Genomic DNA, 22,500 nt, shown 5'->3' with positions numbered 1-22,500 from the left:
CACTCTCACACACACACACTCTGACACTCACACACACACGCACACACACACACACACACTCTGACACATACACACACACACTCTGACACACACACTGACACACACACACACACTCTGACACACACACACACACACACACACACACACACACACACACACACTCTGACACACACACTCTGACACACACACACACTCTGACACACACACACTGACACACACACACTCTGACACACACACTCTGACACACACACACTCTGACACACACACACTCTGACACACACACACTCTGACACACACACACACTCTGACACACACACACACACTCTGACACACACACTCTGACACACACACACACTCTTGACATACACACACACACACACACACACACACACACTGACACTCACAGACTCTGACACACACACACTCTGACACACACTCTGACACACGCACACACACACACACTGACACACACACACTCTGACACACACACACACACACACACACACACTCTGACACACACACACACACACACACACACTGACACACACACACACTCTGACACACACACACACACACACACACACACTGACACACACACACACACTCTGACACACACACACACACACACACACTCTGACACACACACACACACACACACACAAGAACTAAGAGGAAACATTCTTCATGTTTTAGGAGTAAGTAAAGAATACAGAGGCTTGAAGCTGCTTGTGATGGCTGTTAGAGTTCAGGAGCAGGTTATCACTGAGGCTGGAAATATATGGCTTTTAGATGTTGCCGTCTTTCTCTGCGACTGTTACAGAAGGTGTGTGTGTGTGTGTTTGTGTGTTTGTGTGTTATCTCCATGCACTGATAGCCATGTTCAATATGTCAGAATTTGAGGACGAGTCACTCAGACAGATGGAAGATTACACACGTGGGTAAAGAGAGTAATAACACGACTCCACTCTGACTCTGACGCTTAAATGTGCATTAATAACACACTGAACAGCACATAAAGAGCACAGAGCTAGCTGTGTTACACCAACCTCTGGATTTAAAACGGAAATAAAATCATGTAAGTCTTTAAAACACAGTTTGTGACGTTATATTTAACTCCACACGGTTAGAGGATGGACTGCAATGACTGCTGCTTAAATAGGACCATTAAATCTGTATTTTATTGTACAGATTCCTGTGTGTGTGTGTGTGTGTGTGTGTGTATGTGTGTGTGTGTGTGTGTGTGTGTGTGTGTGTGTGTGTGTGTGTGTGTGTGTGTGTGTGTGTGTGTGTCTCCAGTCATATTTATCATGAAACAAGAGGAAATTTTGTGCAGGTCATGTCCCAGGTCAGAATTGCCCAGAGCTGAGAAATGCTTGAGACGTTATATAAATATTAAATAATTAAAATAAATTTGTACACAAGATTAATGTTGATGAAGTTGTAACGTGTTGAATGTTGTGAGTTTGTGCAGACGAAGGGATTTAATTGTTTCATTAGTCTCCTAAATGTGTGTAAGTAAATATGTGATTTTCCTCTTGGAGGAATTCAGATTTGTCTGGGCTTCAGTGCAGTTTAATTAGAGTGTGTGTGTGTGTGTGTGTGTGTGTGTGTGTGTGTGTGTGTGTGTGTGTGTGTGTGTGTGTGTGTGTGTGTGTGTGTGTAAGTAAGTGTGATAGTGTTTGGCTACAGTTCCCTCCTAATCAACACTGTTTGGGGGATTACAGTCTCTTCAGCAGGAATGTGGATATTTTAACTCTTCTGTCATTGTGTTTACTCTGTAACCAGGCAACAGCAGGAATAGGCGTGGCTAATCATGTGCTGTCCAATTAGGTCATTTACTACTAATAATCACAACTGTGTGCAACCTGTAGTCTGCAGAAGGAGTTTCTATATGAGCAGAGATGTAAATTTGGGTGAGTGACAGTGTGTGGGTGTGGCTTTGAGCTCATGGGTGCAGATGTGGGCGTGTTTTAGTTCATGTATCTAAATTTATGCAGCTCTGTTTATAAGAGTGTTCTGAAGACCATTTAAGGTTATGTCTTTAACACCATATATGGGAATGGTCTTTATGACCTTACACTGAAGTGTGGGCGTGTCTTTAAGACTTTACACTGAAGTGTGGGCGTGTCTTTAAGACTTTACACTGAAGTGTGGGCGTGTCTTTAAGACTTTACACTGAAGTGTGGGCATGTCTTTAAGACTTTACACTGAAGTGTGGGCGTGTCTTTAAGACTTTACACTGAAGTGTGGGCGTGTCTTTAAGACTTTACACTGAAGTGTGGGCGTGTCTTTAAGACTTTACACTGAAGTGTGGGCGTGTCTTTAAGACTTTACACTGAAGTGTGGGCGTGTCTTTAAGACTTTACACTGAAGTGTGGGCGTGTCTTTAAGACCTTACACTGACATGTGGGTGTGTCTTTAAGACCTTACACTAAAGTGTGGGCGTGTCTTTAAGACGTTACACTGAAGTGTGGGTGTGTCTTTAAGACTTTACACTGAAATGTGGGCGTGTCTTTAAGACCTTACACTGACATGTGGGCGTGTCTTTAAGACCTTACACTAAAGTGTGGGCGTGTCTTTAAGACGTTACACTGAAGTGTGGGTGTGTCTTTAAGACCTTACACTGACATATGGGCGTGTCTTTAAGAGCTTACACTAAAGTGTGGGCGTGTCTTTAAGACCTTACACTGACATGTGGGCGTGTCTTTAAGACCTTACACTAAAGTGTGGGCGTGTCTTTAAGATTTTACACTGACTTGTGGGCGTGTCTTTAAGACCTTACACTAAAGTGTGGGCGTGTCTTTAAGACTTTACACTGACTTGTGGGCGTGTCTTTAAGACTTTACACTGAAGTATGGGCGTGTCTTTAAGAGGCATGTGATTTGAGATGCTGTTCAGCTCCACAGGAAGCAGAAAGGCAGTGAGAGAAACATAAGACAGACAGGAAGGTGATGTGGATAAAGGGAACGTCAGTGTGTCCTTTCTTTCTCCTCCACCTTTCACACTGTATCTCTCCCTCCATCTTAATTGTTTTCACCCCGCACACAGACTCTGCTGCATTATAACAGTGGTTATAAATCACCTTGTGTCAAACTTTCCATCTTAAGCCCAGCTTTACAACACACAGCTACTCTGATTATTATGACAGGATGAATAAAAACTGAACATTTAAGCGATATGTGAACTACATGACACCTACATTAATAAGACTTGCATTTGAACATTTATAAAGGTTTGCTCTTTGCTTAGTTAATCAGGAGTAGTTTCAGTCTCCCTTAAGGTGTGAATTGTGGGCAGGGCTTTAATCATTTAAATTGAAGGTTCTCCTTTTGTAAGTATCCCTCTAACACCTTGTAAATAAGTTTCTTGTACGGTTTGATATATTCTACCACACCATATTTTAAACCTCACTGTTGGTTGATTGCCTCAAACCCATCTCTGTACTCAACTCTTACTGCCACAGACACTTGTCCACAGAGCAGAGGTCACAATCCCAGTAACCTCATCTACCCTCCTCTGTTGTGTAAGTCTCACACAGTGGTGGTACTGTAGGTGGGCTCTGGAATTGTCAGTCTGCTGTAAATAAAGCTGATTTTATCTCTGCTTTAACTTCCCATTACTCCTGTGATCTTCTTGCACTAACTGACACCTGGATACCCCCACAGAACACTGCTACACCAGCTGCTCCATCCTCTGCCTATGCTTTCTCTCACTCACCATGAGAAACAGGCAGGGGTGGTGGTACAGTTTTATTGTTGTCAAAGAAACGGTGCTTTACACCTCTCCTCTTGTCTCATTAACCATCTCCTCTTTTGAATTCCATGCCATTTCAGTTACCTCTCCAATCAACCTACATAACTGTTTATAAAGGCTGTATGTCAGTTTACATAAAGAGTTTATGTACGAATGTACTCTGGCGTATAAACACTAGTCACATCACAGTGTGTATAATGTCTTGGGTAATGTGAACAATGCAGTCTTTATGACCAGACCAGCTGGAATAAGCCTTCATAAGTGCTTATGTAGCATTATGTTAGGTTAAGTAGATTTGTGAAATTCAGGAAAAGCTTATGAAGGTGTTACGTAGACCTATGAACATGACGTAGGTCATTACATCTAGATTAGTGAATCTTTTTATCGATGTGTCACCAATCTAAAAGTCATGACATACGTCAGTCCAGACTGTGAAACAACACGACCACGATGTCAACACTGATGTGTTTTATTCCACTTGCTTTATATAGTTTCAGTTTAAGTGCAGTGTGTTTATACTCCAGTGTGTATAAACCTCAGGAAAACCTCAGGTAGGTGTCAAGGTGCATTATGTGTGTGTACTAACAGTGGGTGTGCTCATAAGAATCCCAAATGAGATGAACAGATGTAGGGGCAGGACAAGCACACACACACACACACATACACACACATACACACACACTCACATACACACATACACACACGCATACACACACACACACATACACACACAGACACACACATACACACACATACACAGACAGACACACACATACACACACACACTCACACACATACACAGACAGACACACACATACACACACACACACACACACACACGCACACACACACATACACAGACAGACACACACACACACACACACACACACGCACACACACACATACCACAACTGCACCTTGCTGCTTTGATCTTTGTTCCTCATAAGCAAGAGTAATTTTTTATGAAATATAGAGGCTGGGGCTTCAGCTGTGTGTGTGTCTGTGTGTGTATGTGTGTGAGTATGTGTGTGTGTGTGTCTGTGTGTGTATGCGTGTGTGTATGTGTGTATGTGAGTGTGTGTGTATGTGTGTGTCTGTCTGTGTATGTGTGTGAGTGTGTGTGTGTATGTGTGTGTCTGTCTGTGTAAGTGTGTGTATGTGTGTGTCTGTGTACAGTATATGTGTGTGTGTATGTGTGTGTATGTGTGTGTCTGTGTATGTGTGTATGTGTGTGTCTGTGTGTGTGTATGTGTGTCAGTGTACTGTATGTGTGTTTGTGTGTGTCTGTGTATGTGTGTCTGTGTATGTGTGTGTATGTGTGTCTTTGTATATGTGTGTGTATGTGTGAGTATGTGTGTGTCTGTGTGTGTTTGTATGTGTGTGTGTTTGTCTGTGTGTGTGTGTATGTGTGTGTGTTTGTGTGTTTGTGTGTGCACTGTGGCTGGCTCTGGCCTGTAAATTGATATGAATGCAGTGTGTTATGAGTGGAGTCACTCTGTGCTGATGGTCCATCTCTAAAATGTTCTTCCATGATGGAGCAGCACTGCCGTATCCATCAGACTGCTCTTACAGCACTAACTAAGATAAATTCTCAGTTCTCACACCTCCACATACACAATCACAAGCTCCAGAGAAACCTGCTCACCTTCTAATCCATTTCCAGCCCTGATTTCTCTCATGCTCTGTGTGTTTTGTGTGTGTGTGTGTGTGTGTGTGTATACACAGAGTGTGTGTTCACAGAGAGAAGGTCAGGTTAGGGTTTCAGAACCATGTTTGTGATTAAGATGTTAACATTAGGATGTGTTCATTTATGGTAATCCACAGCACTGTTGAATTCTGAATTCTGATTGGTCAGAAGCTGCAAATTGCAGGTTTATATTAATGCGCTTGTTCTAATATATTATGGTTTCCATAGTAACAGCTCATGCTCAGGGATGTTTACAGAGATGACGCTACAGAAAAGAATTAAAAGAAATGTCTACGCATTCATACATAAACTTTTGCTTAAATAAATCATGAAAATTTGCTTTAGATGTTTTCAAATTCAGAGACGTCATAAAAACATGTCCTTGTTTTGGGAATCTGTGGTTTTCCGAGCAGAAGATTTAAGGAAAATTGCTGGAAGTGTTTGAGTTGTGGCTGCAGTGGCTTACAGAATGATTTGGGGATTTTATGTGATATATATTTATATAACTTCCTGCTCCTGTAATAATCATTCTGAATAAAAAATCTGAGCCAGAATAAGTGAGTTATTTTTTTAGTGGTGTAACAGGTCGTGATTTTGTTTCGCTATTTTATTTGTGTTTGATGTTTTATTTCATTTTCATCTTTTAAATTCAGTAGATTTACAGTTTTGTGTACGAAATGTTTCACGTGTAAGAAGGAGTTGTTGTTGTTGTGGTTATTGTTGTTGTTGTTGTGGTTCTTGTGGTTGTTGTTGTTGTTGTTGTTGTTGTTGTTGTTGTGGGTGTTGTGGTTGTTGTTGTGGTTGTTGTTGTTGTTGTTGTGGGTGTTGTGGTTGTTGTTGTGGTTGTTGTTGTTGTTGTTGTGGTTGTTGTTGTTGTTGTTGTTGCTGTGTTAGACTTCAGGAGATGGTTCATGTTCATGTTCATGAGTATGGATTGGTTGTGAGATCAGTTCTGTGTGTGTGTGTGTGTGTGTGTGTGTGTGTGTGTGTGTGTGCAGATCGGCTCGTTCTTCATGATTAACCTGTGCCTGGTGGTCATCGCCACGCAGTTCTCAGAGACAAAGCAGCGAGAGCATCAGCTGATGCAGGAGCAACGAGCTCGCTGTCTGTCCTCCAGCACGCTGGCGTCTCTCACCGAGCCGGGGGACTGCTACGAGGAACTCTTCCAGCTGGTGTGTCACGTCCTTCGTAAGGCTCGCCGCCGCTCCGTCGCCCTGTACTACACGCTCAGAGGGAAAGCCCCGCCTCCTGGGGGAGGTCGGGGACGGAGAAGGGGAGGGGTTAAAGCTAACAGAGGCGAGATACAACAGTGTCGCTCTACTCAGGGTGAGGACTTTATTCTAATGAAATAATCTTTTCATTTATAAAATGACTAGTTTAATATTTATTAATAAACTAATTAATATTAATGACCAGCTTTTGTTTTATTTATTATTATTTTAAAGACCAATAAATTTACTATTTGTTTTGGGGAATGTAAAGTTTTTTTCTGTTGAGGTTACTAAAGTTCAGAGTAAATGAAATCTTTGTGTGTGAACAGACATGACAACAGAGTCCAGATGTTTTAGATCAGACTTCAGCTCTCGCTCACTTCTTTCTTTCACTTATATTTCTTTATATTTATTTGCCGCTTGTCTCCTCCTAGTGTCTCACTGTCCTCACCACAGTAAAGTGGAGCACAGCGCTCAGACTCTGGATAATTCTGTCCCTCTATCCGTTCCTCCGAACCCTGAAGATTGTCCTGAGTGCACTGCCCTGTCAATCCGGGAGGGGGCGGGGCCAGGAGAGGACTTAGCCAATGGCGAGGAAGGTGATGGAGCACTGGAGGAGGCAGACCGGGAGGAGAATCACTTAGAAGAGAGAATAGATGAGGAGGAGGAGGAGGAGGAGGAGGAGGATGATGATGAAGAAGAAGTGGATGGTCAGAAGAAAAAGAAAAAGAAGAAGAGGCGCTCCTGCTTTTGGAAATGTAAGGACTTATGGGATGAGATGAGAGTGAAACTGTGGAGCATCGTAGAAAGCAAATATTTTAACCGAGGAATCATGATGGCCATCCTCATCAACACCATCAGCATGGGCATCGAACACCACAACCAGGTAAAGCACATCACCTTTAACCTCTGACCTCGTGACGTGTCTTCACCTACAGATCATCACACACTCACACTTAGTTCTGCACTGTGGTTGGTGTTGGTGTCCTGATGAGGTGTTAATTCATTCTGTCTAACAGCAGCTCTGACTGTAGAGCAGCTTTAGATTAATGTACTCACTATGGTTTCCATGGTAACCCCATGGTAACAGGGATGTGTGTGTACAGCTCACACTTCACTGATAATACACAGGTTTGTAAATCAGTGATAGGATGAAACAGAAGGAGTCTCCAGTGTCAGTGCTTTAACAGTCAGAGGGAAAGATGGACGTTCTGCAGCGTTAACAACAACTCTGAGGAGATAAACGTGTGACGTGCTGCAACTTAATTACTTATTACATGGAACTCTGTCTCTCTGTGTGTGTGTGTGTGTGTGTGTGTGTGTGTGTGTGTCTCTCTCTCTCTCTCTCTCTCTCTCTCTCTCTCTCTCTCTCTCTCTCTCTCTCTCTCTCTCTCTCTCTCTCCCCTCTCTCTTTCTCTCTCCCTCACTCTCTCTCTCTGTATCTTTCTATCTCTCTCACTCTCACTCTCTCACTCTCTCTCACGCCCTCTCTCTTTCTCTCTCTCACTCTCTCTCTCACTCTCTGTGTGCCTCTCCCCCCCTCTCTCTCCCTCTCACTCTCTCTCTCTCCTCTCTCTTTCTCTCTCTCTCTCCCTCTCACTCTCTCTCTCCCTCTCACTCTCTCTCTGTCTCCTCTCTCTTTCTCTCTCACTCTCTCTCTCTGTGTATCTTTCTATCTCTCTCACTCTCGCTCTCTCCCTCTCCCTCTCACTCTCTCACTCTCTCTCACGCTCTCTCTCTCTCTCCTCTCTCTTTCTCTCTCTCTGTCTCCCTCTCACTCTCTCTCCCTCTCACTCTCTCTCTGTCTCCTCTCTCTTTCTCTCTCACTCTCTCTCCACCCCCTCACTTCTTCTTGTCCTGCAGTGGATTGCAATTCTCTCCTCTCTCATTCTGAAGAGACTAAAAATAACAGAGCTCTGGAGAGAGAGAGAGAGAGAGAGAGAGAGAGATGTGGAGAAACAGAAACACTGCACTCTTTCGTTACGCAGCATTTTCACCCCCACAACAAGTCGAACATTACAGATCATTTCTCTCGCCCACACACAGACATGACAATTCTGCAATTCTGTTTTTCACGTTGTGAGCTTCAGTCCATTTGGAAATGATGTGTCCTGGTGTTGTGCTGAAGACTGACATCATCATGACTCAGTCCTGCTCTCCAACCATGAAGTAAAATGCAGAACAGAAGAGGAACCTGATTATAACAAGATTATAACCTGATTATAAGGTGCACACGTGCATGCGGAGCAGCTGGAGATGTTTGTGTGACTGACTGGGAGAAACTGATCAGCTCTACATCCATACGTCAGAATGCAGTCAGGAAATGTTAAACATTTAAACACACACAGGTAGATGTGCTGAGGGAGGAGAAGAGAAAGGGACAGGAAAAAGGAATAAGAAGAGAAGAGGAGAGAAAGCAGTGATCAGTAAAGCGAAAGGAAAGAGCGAGTGTGTGAAAGGAAGTATGGGAAAGAGAAGAGGACTGATGCGTCACGTGTCGGCGAGAGAAAGCAGGAAATTAGTGAATAAAGGAAGAATACAAAGGGAACAAGAGAAAAGAAAATCTGCTCGGAGTCCTGCATCGATGACTCTGGGCTTTAAATGGCATCTCCTCTGAGCTGGGTCTGTTTTCACTCGTCCTTCATGTCTCCGCCTGGACTCATCGATAGAGAGAGAGAGAGAGAGAGAGAGAGAGAGAGAGAGAGAAAGAGAAGACTCTGCTAATTTCCTATATCTATCTACACAAGAATTTTAACACAAACACACACACACAAACCCACACAAACACACACACACACACACACACACACATACACACACACATAAAACACACACACACACACATACACACACGCACACACACACAAACCCACACACATACACACACACAAAACACACACACACCCACACATACACACGCACACACACCCACATACACACACATACACACACAAACACACACACTTTTCAGTGCTGTCAGTTTATCTTCAGGTCTTATACGCTCTTAACGCTGAGCTGATGAAGGTGAAGATGAAGATGAAGACATTATGGAGTTCTGATGGAGATTTCTCATCATTTACTGTGTATAAAGACAATGAAAAAAAAAATCCAGCTCATGTTTTACTGTGAATCTGAGCAGAGATGTGTTTTTCATTTCCTTTTGTTTTCAGAAATCAGCTGAGCAACAAAAACCTACAGCAATTTAGTTTTTAGAGATTTTCTATAAAACTGTGTGTGTGTGTGTGTGTGTGTGTGTGTGTGAGTGGTGTGGGTGTGTGTGTGTATATGTGTGTGTGTGTATATCTGTGTGTGTGTATGTGTGTGTGTGTGTGTGTGTGTGTGTGTGTGTGTGTGTGTGTGTGTGTGTGTGTGTGAGTGGTGTGGGTGTGTGTGTGTATATGTGTGTGTATATCTGTGTGTATGTGTGTGTGTGTATATCTGTGTGTATGTGTGTGTGTGTGTGTGTGTGTGTGTGTGTTAAACTCAACACAAGCTGATGTCTTTTTCCCAGGACGAGTCTGACGATACAACTCTTTATGTTCTAACATGAGGAGGTTCATCATTTCCCACTTTTCCTTAACTTTTAACCTCTTTATATCACTTTAGCCTTGCGCGTGACAAACACTACATAAACATCTAAACAGTGTTAATGAGAGATATCCAACGTTAATGACACCATCAGACTGAGTTTGTCTTAATATTTCTCTTCAGCGTTACATTACTTACACTCTGACATCAGTATAATGAAGATTTTTTTCACCCTTTGTGTCTTTATAGTGTGCAGCAGAGCACCAGAGCAAAAGATGTCTGAGGTTAAAGAACGTTATAAAAACGTTCAATAAACCTTTGTAGAAGCTGTGGATCAGTGAAGGGTGTGACGTGTTTATTCAGTTCTTCTCATCTTTCGTGTTCTTCTCCCTTCTTCAGCCCGAGGAACTCACCAACGTGCTGGAGGTCTGCAACATCGTCTTCACCAGTATGTTCACGTTGGAGATGATCCTCAAGCTCACAGCGTTTGGCTTCTTTGAGTACCTGAGGAACCCATACAACATCTTTGATGGCATCATTGTCATCATCAGGTGAGTGAAGACGCTGCCTGGATTAAACTGGAGAGAAGCACACATGCATACCTTTAAAAGTAGAGGTTATGTGAGAAATAGTGTTTATCTCACTTCTTCTGTGTGTGTGTGTGTGTGTGTGTGTGTGTCAGTGTGTGTGAGATCATTGGGCAGTCTGATGGAGGTCTCTCCGTGTTGAGGACGTTCAGGTTGTTGAGGGTGATAAAGCTGGTACGCTTCATGCCGGCTCTGCGCAGGCAGCTTGTCGTACTAATGAAGACCATGGACAATGTGGCGACCTTCTGCATGCTCCTCATGCTCTTCATCTTCATTTTTAGGTGAGTAGGAGTGTAGTTGAATCGTATCTCTGATCTTCTTCAGAAACATCGTTTATCTCAGAGTGAATTTTTTATGGCTGCAGTTATGAACAAATCTGAAGTTTCTCTTGAAGCCTAGCAGATCTGAACAATCTGGAAACCTCTGAGGTGTGAAGTAAACGCAAGTGATTTTAATAATGTGGAGATTAGAAACTCCACCTGTCACCATCCATCTGTCACCATCCACCTGTCACCATCCACCTGTCACCATCCACCTGTCACCATCCACCTGTCACCTGCTGTGTGACCCGACTCAGTATACCAGGAATTTTCCTCATGGGAAATCTGATGTAACATTTGGGCTCAGGTCACCAAATCTATATATTATATAGAAAAGTTTAGAATGTGTGTGTGTGTGTTAGAGAGAGACACAGAGAGAGAGGGAGAGAGAGAGAGAGAGACAGAGAGAGAGAGAGAGAGAGAGAGAGAGAGAGAGAGAGAGAGAGAGAAAACACATATATTAGCTGTTGCCCATAGAGAACTGAAGATGAATGGCAGGTGATATAATAACACTGAATCCCCGTTATCCCCTCACCACACACACACACACACACACACACACACACACACACACACACACACAAGCGACCCTGCAGGGCTACAATTCTTGCTGAGTGCTCATAGACAGATGGGTTTTCACACCGGATTGAGTGAATTAAACCCCGAAGCTCATCCATCTTTTCTTCCTCTCATGACTTCGTCCCTGAGAGCTGATGAATTTACACTCATCTAAACCAGACTCAGATTTATGGCCATTAAACATCGACACCATTACTGTGAGATCACAACTCACACCTCACGTCTCACACCTCACACCTCACGTCTCACACCTCATGTCTCACACCTCACATCTCACACCTCACACCTCACGTCTCACACCTCATGTCTCACACCTCACATCTCACACCTCACACCTCACGTCTCACACCTCATGTCTCACACCTCACGTCTCATGCCTCACACCTCACATCTCACACCTCACGTCTCACACCTCACACCTCACGTCTCACACCTCACACCTCACGTCTCACACCTCACGTCTCACACCTCACACCTCACACCTCACGTCTCACACCTCACACCTCACGTCTCACACCTCACACCTCACGTCTCACACCTCACGTCTCACACCTCACACCTCATGTCTCACACCTCACATCTCATGCCTCACACCGCACACCTCACACCTCACGTCTCACACCACACAACACAATGGACAATGACACCAACATTAACAAATAATCTGCTGCATATGTTTTAGTAAAATTTTCACCTCACACCTCACACCTCATGTCTCACACCTCACGTCTCACACCTCACGTCTCACACCTCACACCTCATGTCTCACACCTCACGTCTCACACCTCACACCTCACACCTCACGTCTCACACCTCACACCTCACGTCTCACACCTCATGTCTCACACCTCACGTCTCACACCTCACACCGCACACCTCACACCTCATGTCTCACACCTCACGTCTCACACCTCACGTCTCACACCTCACACCTCATGTCTCACACCTCACGTCTCACACCTCACACCTCACGTCTCACACCTCACACCTCACGTCTCACACCTCATGTCTCACACCTCACGTCTCACACCTCACGTCTCACGCCTCACACCGCACACCTCACACCTCACGTCTCACACCTCACGTCTCACACCTCACACCTCATGTCTCACACCTCACGTCTCATGCCACACAACACACACCGCACACCTCATGTCTCACACCATACGTCTCACACCTCACATGCCACATGCCTCATGCTTCTACTCTTATGTACACGTCTGTCAAAAAAAAATTAAACAGCAAAGTAACGCAAACAATGGAGATCAGAGAGTGAGGATAAAGTGGAGCTCAATGTGATGTTGATGATGATGATGATGATGATGACGACGATGATGATGATGACGATGATGATGATGACGATGATGATGACGACGATGATGATGATGATGATTGACTGTACTGTACTGTCAGCCTTCAAAGTGTTGTATTAATTCTGCACTCACTTTCATTCTGTGTGTGTGTGTGTGTGTGTGTGTGTGTGTGTGTGTGTGTGTGTGTGTGTGTGTGTGTGTGTGTGGTATATTTCAGTATTTTGGGAATGCACATATTCGGATGTAAGTTCAGTCTGAAGACAGAAGCTGGAGATACGGTTCCTGATCGGAAAAACTTTGACTCTCTGCTGTGGGCCATCGTCACTGTGTTTCAGGTAGAAACCTCACTGCTACACAATGATACACACTGATACACACTGATACACACTGCTACACACTGCTACACACTGATACACAATGATACACACTGATACACACTGCTACACAATGATACACAATGATACACACTGCTACACACTGATACACACTGCTACACGCTGCTACACAATGATACACAGTGATATACACTGATACACTGATACACACTGATACACACTGATACACACTGATACACTGATACACACTGCTACACACTGCTACACACTGATACACACTGATACATAATTATACACCCTGATACACACTGATACACTGATACACACTGATACACACTGATACACACTGATACACTGATACACAATGATACACACTGCTACACACTGGTACACAATGATACACACTGATATACACTGATACACAATGATACACACTGATACACAATGATACACACTGATACACACTGCTACACAATAATACACACTGATACACACTGCTACACACTGATACACACTGCTACACGCTGATACACAATGATACACACTGATATACACTGATACACTGATACACACTGATACACACTGATACACTGATACACACTGATACACACTGATACACTGATACACAATGATACACACTGCTACACACTGCTACACACTGATACACAATGATACACACTGATACACACTGATACACAATGATACACACTGATACACAATGATACACACTGATACACACTGCTACACAATAATACACACTGATACACACTGCTACACACTGATACACACTGCTACACGCTGATACACAATGATACACACTGATATACACTGATACACTGATACACACTGATACACACTGATACACTGATACACAATGATACACACTGATACACACTGCTACACACTGATACACAATGATACACACTGATATACACTGATACACAATGATACACACTGATACACAATGATACACACTGATACACACTGCTACACAATAATACACACTGATACACACTGATACACAATGATGCACACTGATACACACTGCTACACACTGCTACACACTGAAACACACTGATACACAATGATACACACTGCTACACACTGATACACACTGCTACACGCTGCTACACAATGATACACACTGATATACACTGATACACTGATACACACTGATACACACTGATACACTGATACACAATGATACACACTGATACACTGATACACAATGATACACACTGATACACACTGCTACACACTGATACACAATGATACACACTGATATACACTGATACACAATGATACACACTGATACACAATGATACACACTGATACACACTGCTACACAATAATACACACTGATACACACTGCTACACACTGATACACACTGCTACACACTGCTACACACTGCTACACAATGATACACACTGCTACACACTGATACACACTGATACACACTGCTACACAATGATACACACACTGATATACACTGCTACACAATGATACACACTGATACACACTGCTACACAATAATACACACTGATACACACTGATACACAATGTTACACACTGATACACAATGATACACAAAGATACACACTGATACATAATAATACACACTGATACACAATAATACACAATAATACACAATGATACATAATAATACACATGATACACAATGATACACTGCTACACACTGCTACACAATAATACACACTGATACACAATAATACACAATGATACACAATGATACACTGCTACATTGCTACACAATAATACACACTGATACACAATGATACACACTGATACACTGCTACACACTGCTACAGACTCACTTAGTGTTGTGTTAAATAATTCTGTATATTTTTATTAATTAAACAGCTGTAAGTGAGTTTATGCCACACTGTTACTCTGTTCATGCTTTATTACATGTTTATTAAAATGTTATTACAGTTAAGTCAGTATGAACATGTGTAATAATTGTATTAAGTTTTGTGAGGGGTGTGTGTGTGTGTGTGTGTGTGTGTGTGTATACAGATCCTGACTCAGGAGGACTGGAACATGGTTCTGTATAACGGCATGGCCTCCACATCTCCTCTCGCTGCTCTCTACTTTGTGGCGTTGATGACGTTTGGGAACTACGTCCTGTTTAACCTGCTGGTGGCCATCCTGGTGGAGGGATTTCAGGCTGAGGTACGCTGCTCTCCTGAGGGATTCTGGGTAATTAGGTTCTGTGATAAGACACTTGTGGGTACTAGAGCGAGAACCTTTAAGTTGAACAGTGTCAGATAGTGAAATTACATCACATCAGATCAGCAGATTGTTTGTTTGTTTGTTTGTTTGTTTGTTTGTTACTGTAACATCTGTAACTGGAGCTCAAAGTGAACTGAGGCTCATGTTGTTCTTGAGCTTTCAGTCTCTGCGTCTCTGTGTCCGTTGTGTCTTTGTGTCTCTTGTGTCCGTCGTGTCTCTGTGTCTCTGTGTCTCTTGTGTCTTTGTGTCTCTTGTGTTCGTTGTGTCTTTGTGTCTCTGTGTCTCTTGTGTCTTTGTGTCTCTTGTGTCCGTCGTGTCTCTGTGTCTCTTGTGTTCGTTGTGTCTTTGTGTCTCTTGCGGTGGAATTGATTTTATTTGGGTTCTAATCTGGGCTACACATGATGCAGGTAGTCAGACAACAGGAGTAGGTTATCTCCTCAGGGAGTGTGAGGAAGTGGGCTTTCAGGTTGTGGTCTACATATGAGACCTGGAGGTGGAAGTGGTGGTGAGAGGAGAAGTGGAGCAGAGAAACCTCAACACTGAGGTCATGACAATGACACCAACATTAACAAATAATCTGCTGAATATGTTTTAGTGAAATTCTCTCTCTCTCTCTTTCTCTCTCTCTCTCTCTCTCTCTCTCTCTCTCTCTGTGTCTCTCTCTCTCTCTCTCTCTCTCTCTCTCTCTCTCACTCTCTCTCTCTCTCCCTCTCTCTCTCTCTCTCTCTCCCTCTGTGTCTCTCTCTCTCTCTCTCTCTCTCTCTCTCTCTCTCTCTCTCTCTCTCTCTCTCTCTCTCTCTCTCTCTCTCTCTCTCACTCTCTCTCCCTCTCTCCCTGTCTCTGTTTCTTCCCCCCCTCTTTCTCTCCCCCCCTCTCTCACTCTCTCTCTCTCTCTCCCCCCCTCTCTCCCTCTCCCGCTCTCTCTCTCTCTCTCTCTCTCTCTCTCTCTCTCTCTCTCTCTCTCTCTCTCTCTCTATCCCTCTCTCTCTCTCTATTTCTCTCTCTCTCTCTGTCTCTCTCTCTCTCTCTCTCTCTCTCTCTCTCTCTCTCTCTCTCTCTCTCTCTCTCTCTCTCTCTGTGTCTCTCTCTCTCTCTCTCTCTCTCACACTCTCTCTCTCCCCCCCTCTCTCTCTCTCTCTCTCTCTCTCTCTCTCTCTCTCTCTCTCTCTCTCTCACTCTCTCTCCCTCTCTCCCTGTCTCTGTTTCTTCCCCCCCCTCTCTCCCTCTCTCTCTCTATCACTCTCTCTCTCTCCCTCTCCCTCTCTCTCTCCCCCTCTCTCTCTGTCTCTGTCCCCCCCCCCCCCCCCCCCCTCCCTCTCTCTGTTAAACAGGGTGATGCTAACAGGTCATACTCAGATGATGATCGCTCCTCCTGTAACTTTGATGAAAAGGAGAAAGAGAAAGATCCTCTCCAGCTGTCAGGTGTGAATAGCTGCACTTCTCTACTCTCAGCTCAGATGTTAAACATTCTGCCTTTTTTAATTTGCTCTCCTTTTGTTTTTATAAAATCACATCATTCACTGGTGATGTTTTAAAAAGTTTGTATAATTAATGTATGTAGGATCGTTTCAAACATCTTTAATATTCATATTAAGCTAAGTGTCTCATGCACACAGACGTCTGATGTATGCAGTGTACAGTGTAAGCAGATGTTGGTGAAGTGTCTGTGATGTTTGTTCATCAGTTCTCCACTCTTCCTGTTCCTCACTTAGATCCTAAAATCTGCACTCTGACCCCTAACGGTCATCTGGACCTGGCGCCGATGCCCAACGCTCTGGGAGTTTACCCTGCTGAGCGGCTAAGCTTTGCTTTGGGCTCCAGAAAGAACAGTGTGAGTTCCCTCGGGAGAACTGGTCTGGAGCAGAGATCTCTGGTAAACATTCTTCATGCAAATATGGAAAAAACCCATCAGAAAATGCTGAAAGCAGCAGAAAGAGCTCAATAATTAGCCGACAGTTCTGTCTGTGTGGATTAGCATTTAATGCAGCACTTACCTAACACTTAGCGCTCGGATCTCACCGCTCGTCTGCCGATTAGCATTAGCACACACACGGTGCTCGTTTAGAGAGGCACTTGTGCATGTGAGAGCGATCTGTTGGGATAAACTCATGATCGCTGTCCTGTTGGAGAGGAGGATAATTAATAAAACAGGAAGCTTTTAAACTGTCAGGACATTTAGCTGTGGATCTGAAGAGGGTCTTTTAATGAAGACATGCATTCAACAGTCAGTGACTAAAACTTTACTACAGTATCAGTTAAAACACACATAAATACACAAAAATACACACAAAAATACACACAAAAATACACACAAAAATACACTACAATAGACTTCAAATCAGTTTCTGAGGAATATTAACCTCCAGTTCCAGTTAAACTTCTGTACATATTCACAGCGCTTCATAAATAACCAGCGTTTTATTCTACAGCATCACATGAAGAGTAAATAAAACATTGTAAACTGAACTGTGTAAACTGAGGTAGAGGAGTGTGAAGAAGATGTTTACATGTGAATGTGTTTTTATCTCCTCAGTGTCCAAGTGGAGGATCTCTGTACAGTTGGACTCGTCCGGTTCCTCAGGGTTTCTCATGGAGCCGCAGGTCGAGCTGGAACAGCGTGGGGCGGACGAGCAGGAGTGTGGGGGTGGGCACGGGGGGCAGTCTGAGGGTGCGAGGCCCTCACTCATACCAGGCTGAACATGAATCCCTCCTCCTCTCTCCCCCTCCTCTACACCCTCATCATCCTCATCATCCTCCTCCTCCGCTCTTCTCCAGACACTTCGTCCCCCGTAGGGATCGCCGTGCTCTCTCTCTGGAGCTCCCTGAGCTTCTCCAGGTCCCTGGAGCTCCGCTCACCTCTCTGCACTCACATCAGCGCAAGAAAAGTTTCTCAGGAGGACCATCAGGTGCGCAGGAGCATCAGGACTGCAACGGCAAGACGCCGGCAGCACAGCAGCAGATCCTCAGTGAAGTTTATCCACAAGTCAACACTCGCAAAGACCGAGAGGACCTGGAGGATGAGATCGACTACGTGAGTGAGACGCCAGCAGAGCGTTGTTATCCAAACTACACAACAGAGCAGAACAGAAATATATTGTAAATAAAAAACTCATTTCTATGTCGTTCCGGTTGTGGCCAGTTCTTTTTTTGATCCCAACACAGCTGGTGGCTGCTTTGGTGTTGAATAACCATCACCAGCAGCGAGTAATAAATAGAAAGAACAAAAATAAATACAGAAACTTTATATTGAAAAGAATCTGCTGTGTGAATTATAGAACTGTAAAGAAATTCTTCTTCTTCTTCTTCTTCTTCTTCTTATTATTATTATTATTATTATTATTATTATTATTATTCACTCTTCTTACACTGTGGAGAATTTCTTTATCAGATTATTTAATATATTAATTAATTTATATTAATTGTCTTAAATAGATGAAAATTAACGATGACCAGTTTGAATCTAAGAAACAATCTGACTGTATAATTACTGACAGCGTTGAGGAGGAGAGTGAACAGATGGTGCTGCACTCGCACACTTACCTTTACACACACTCATGTTTGTGTGTAATTAAAGAACCAGGTTGTACTTCTCCAGTGGGAATCACGTCATGCTGCCGTTCGTCACACCGACACGTTCCTCTGCTTTACTAAAGCACTAATTGCAGAGGAATTAACCTTAAGGCTCATTTACAGACTCCTGCTTTATGATGAACACCAGAACGAACCGCTGGCTGATTAACGGCAGGGAGGAAATAAAGGTGGAGTTTTCTTTAGGATTTTATTAGAAATGGATTTGTTTTGTTTCTCTGTGCAGAGTTTATGCTTCAGGATCCAGAAGATGATTGAAGTTTATCGTCCTGATTGGTGTGAGACGAGAGAAGACTGGAGCATTTTCCTCTTCTCACCTCAGAACAAGTCAGTTTCTGCTCTCATCCTTCTCTTGACGTTAGAGTAATGAGCCGAGATTAAACACCAATATTAATATCAGTATTATTATTACTGTTATTACTGTTGTTATTACTGTTAGTACTGTTAGTACTGTTAGTACTGTTGTTATTACTGTTATTACTGTTGTTATTACTGTTATTACTGTTAGTACTGTTATTATTACTGTTATTACTGTTGTTATTACTGTTATTACTGTTAGTACTGTTATTATTACTGTTATTACTGTTATTACTGTTGTTATTACTGTTATTACTGTTAGTACTGTTAGTACTGTTGTTATTACTGTTATTACTGTTGTTATTACTGTTATTACTGTTAGTACTGTTAGTACTGTTGTTATTACTGTTATTACTGTTGTTATTACTGTTATTACTGTTATTACTGTTGTTATTACTGTTATTACTGTTCCATGTAAACACATATGTACATTAGCAATCTTAGGGCTAAAATTTGTGTCCCATTCAGTTCACTTTGTGTCTCACTGACTTGTTCATGTGTAATTACAGACGTCTTGGAGATGTTTTTGTGTTAGTGGTCAGTGGGAATGTTGAGAACATTGAATGAATAACAGTCTGAGCAGAAAAACAAACATGTTGCTTGATAAAATAAACATGGAGCCAGGAGTTGTAACATTTGTAGGAAATAATCAGACATACAGATTTCAGACACTTTAGAAGCTCAGACACTTCAGGAGCTCAGACAGTTTAGAGCTCAGACACTTCAGGAGCTCAGACACTTCAGGAGCTCAAACACTTCAGAGCTCAGACACTTCAGGAGCTCAGACACTTCAGGAGCTCAGACAGTTTAGAGCTCAGAAACTTCAGGAGCTCAGACACTTCAGGAGCTCAGACAGTTTAGAGCTCAGAAACTTTAGGTGCTCAGACACTTTAGGCGCTCAGACACTTCTGGAGCTCAGACACTTCAGAGCTCAGACACTTTAGGCGCTCAGACACTTCTGGAGCTCAGACACTTTAGGCGCTCAGACACTTTAGGAGCTCAGACACTTCAGAGCTCAGACACTTCAGAGCTCAGACACTTTAGGCGCTCAGACACTTCAGAGCTCAGACACTTCAGAGCTCAGACACTTCAGAGCTCAGACACTTTAGGAGCTCAGACACTTTAGGAGCTCAGACACTTTAGGAGCTCAGACACTTCAGAGCTCAGACTCTTTAGAGTTCAGACACTTCAGTTCAGTTTCCTCACCATCTTCTTTTAGTCTCGTTCTGATATGCAAATGATCACAGTGATTCAGTGAATATGCAAATTAGCCAGCAATGTGACCTTGAGAGTTTTAGAGCTTTTTAAACGGTTTTCTTCTGACTCTCATTTCCAGCCCTGAGGGAAGATGTGATCAGGAGCTTGTTTTTCTCTTTCAGGTTCAGGTTGATGTGTCAGTCCATAATCGCCCATAAGCTGTTTGACTACGTGGTGTTAGCCTTCATCTTCTCCAACTGCATCACTGTGGCTCTGGAGAGACCCAAAATCCTCCAGGGCAGTTTGGTACGACCCACACACTAATCATTAAATAATGAGTTTAATAATACAGACCATGTGTCATGAATGTTAGCCAAATCAGAGAGAGAAGTAACGTGTGTGTGTGTGTGTGTGTGTGTGTGTGTGTGTGTGTGTGTGTAGGAGAGGCTTTTCCTCACCATCTCTAATTACATCTTCACTGCGATCTTCGTGGGTGAAATGACTCTGAAGGTATATTTATGATGTTCATGTCACCATGAAACTGAAGTTTATCCACAAACACTGAAGTGATTCAGAATAAACAGTGTCATACTCTTCATCATGCTCCTCATCCTCCTCCTTACCGTGTTCCTCACTATGCTCCTCTGATTCTCTCCTCTTCACTCTTCCTCGTCTCTCTCTCTCTCTCTCAGGTGGTGTCGATGGGGTTGTACCTGGGTGATCATGCGTACCTGCGCAGCAGTTGGAACATCCTTGATGGTTTCTTGGTCTTTGTCTCGTTGATTGACATTGTGGTGTCAATGGCGGGTGGAGCTAAGATCCTGGGGGTTCTCAGGGTTCTCAGGCTCCTGCGCACGCTGCGCCCCCTCAGGTACAGAGGAGGAAGTGCAGGATACGACGGTGGTGTAGCAGTGGACGCTGTTCCTTCAGGGCTCTTTAGATGTTTAAAGTTATTCAAGTCAATAAACATTAGAAAGTTAAAGTAGATTGTTTTGCTCTGTCACTGCTGTGATGTGGGATTTAGTTCATAAGAACACATGAATCTCTCCTTATTTATTCATTTGTATTTTTTCCTCAGGGTTATCAGTCGAGCTCCAGGCCTGAAGCTTGTGGTGGAGACTCTGATAACGTCTCTGAAGCCCATCGGGAACATCGTTCTTATCTGCTGTGCTTTTTTCATCATCTTTGGTATCCTTGGAGTGCAGGTACGGAGCCTGAGGCCTTCTTCTCTTTCTCTCCAGCTGTCTTCTTCATCCTGCCTTTTGATTTCTTCTTTAATTTCGAGCTTTCTCTCCATGAGATCCACTTTACTCAGATCAGTCGTCAAGCTGAACGGATCAGAATTGATTTAGAAACTGTAGTTCTCACCTCTTCAGTTCAGACATTTGGTCCATTTTTTCTCCCGCCGCTCTGTTGGGTTTTTTCACATCTCACCTTGACTCTGCTGTCAGAAATGAGCATGTGATTCTGAGCCAATTTGGTGTTTGTGTTTCACCTCGACAGCTTTTTAAAGGAAAGTTCTTCCACTGCCTCGGTCTGGACGTCAGAAACATCACCAACAAGTCTGACTGCCTGCTGGCCAATTACAAGTGGGTTCATCACAAGTACAACTTTGACAATCTGGGACAGGTGAGTTCTGTTCTGTTCATTTACAAAACTGACAAGGTGTAAAATAACAGCTTTATCTTTTATAAAGTAGATTAAAATTTAAGGAATAAATGAATTTTAAAGGTCAAATGAATCATGGTGTTATTTTAAAATGTTATTCATTTTAAGTTATTGGTTTTAGAA

The 22,500-nt window shown here is 43.1% G+C and overlaps 2 protein-coding genes across 2 annotated transcripts in view; both read left to right on the top strand.

Moving 5' to 3' along the window:
• The window catches only part of sgsm3 (small G protein signaling modulator 3), a 234,304-nt gene extending 222,635 nt beyond the window's left edge, over positions 1-11,669 (top strand). The window contains exon 22 of the mRNA XM_060891933.1: positions 11,649-11,669. The gene's annotated coding sequence lies outside the window, so the exon portion shown is untranslated. The remainder of the gene's footprint in view (positions 1-11,648) is intronic.
• Positions 1-22,500, top strand: part of LOC132860671 (voltage-dependent T-type calcium channel subunit alpha-1I-like) — a 57,831-nt gene that overhangs the window by 14,805 nt on the left and 20,526 nt on the right. Inside the window, exons 7-21 of the mRNA XM_060891931.1 lie at positions 6,439-6,766; positions 7,086-7,537; positions 10,579-10,730; positions 10,862-11,047; positions 13,196-13,313; positions 15,352-15,507; positions 16,899-16,989; positions 17,280-17,440; positions 18,101-18,598; positions 19,382-19,482; positions 20,892-21,015; positions 21,151-21,219; positions 21,402-21,580; positions 21,788-21,914; positions 22,213-22,338. Coding sequence (XP_060747914.1) covers positions 6,439-6,766; positions 7,086-7,537; positions 10,579-10,730; positions 10,862-11,047; positions 13,196-13,313; positions 15,352-15,507; positions 16,899-16,989; positions 17,280-17,440; positions 18,101-18,598; positions 19,382-19,482; positions 20,892-21,015; positions 21,151-21,219; positions 21,402-21,580; positions 21,788-21,914; positions 22,213-22,338 — 2,868 coding nt within the window. The remainder of the gene's footprint in view (positions 1-6,438; positions 6,767-7,085; positions 7,538-10,578; positions 10,731-10,861; positions 11,048-13,195; positions 13,314-15,351; positions 15,508-16,898; positions 16,990-17,279; positions 17,441-18,100; positions 18,599-19,381; positions 19,483-20,891; positions 21,016-21,150; positions 21,220-21,401; positions 21,581-21,787; positions 21,915-22,212; positions 22,339-22,500) is intronic.

Source organism: Tachysurus vachellii, chromosome 18 (assembly GCF_030014155.1).
Source record: "Tachysurus vachellii isolate PV-2020 chromosome 18, HZAU_Pvac_v1, whole genome shotgun sequence".
Lineage (NCBI taxonomy): Eukaryota > Metazoa > Chordata > Actinopteri > Siluriformes > Bagridae > Tachysurus > Tachysurus vachellii.
The sequence above is the reverse complement of the archived record's forward strand: the minus strand, read 5'-3'. Positions and strand labels throughout refer to the sequence as shown.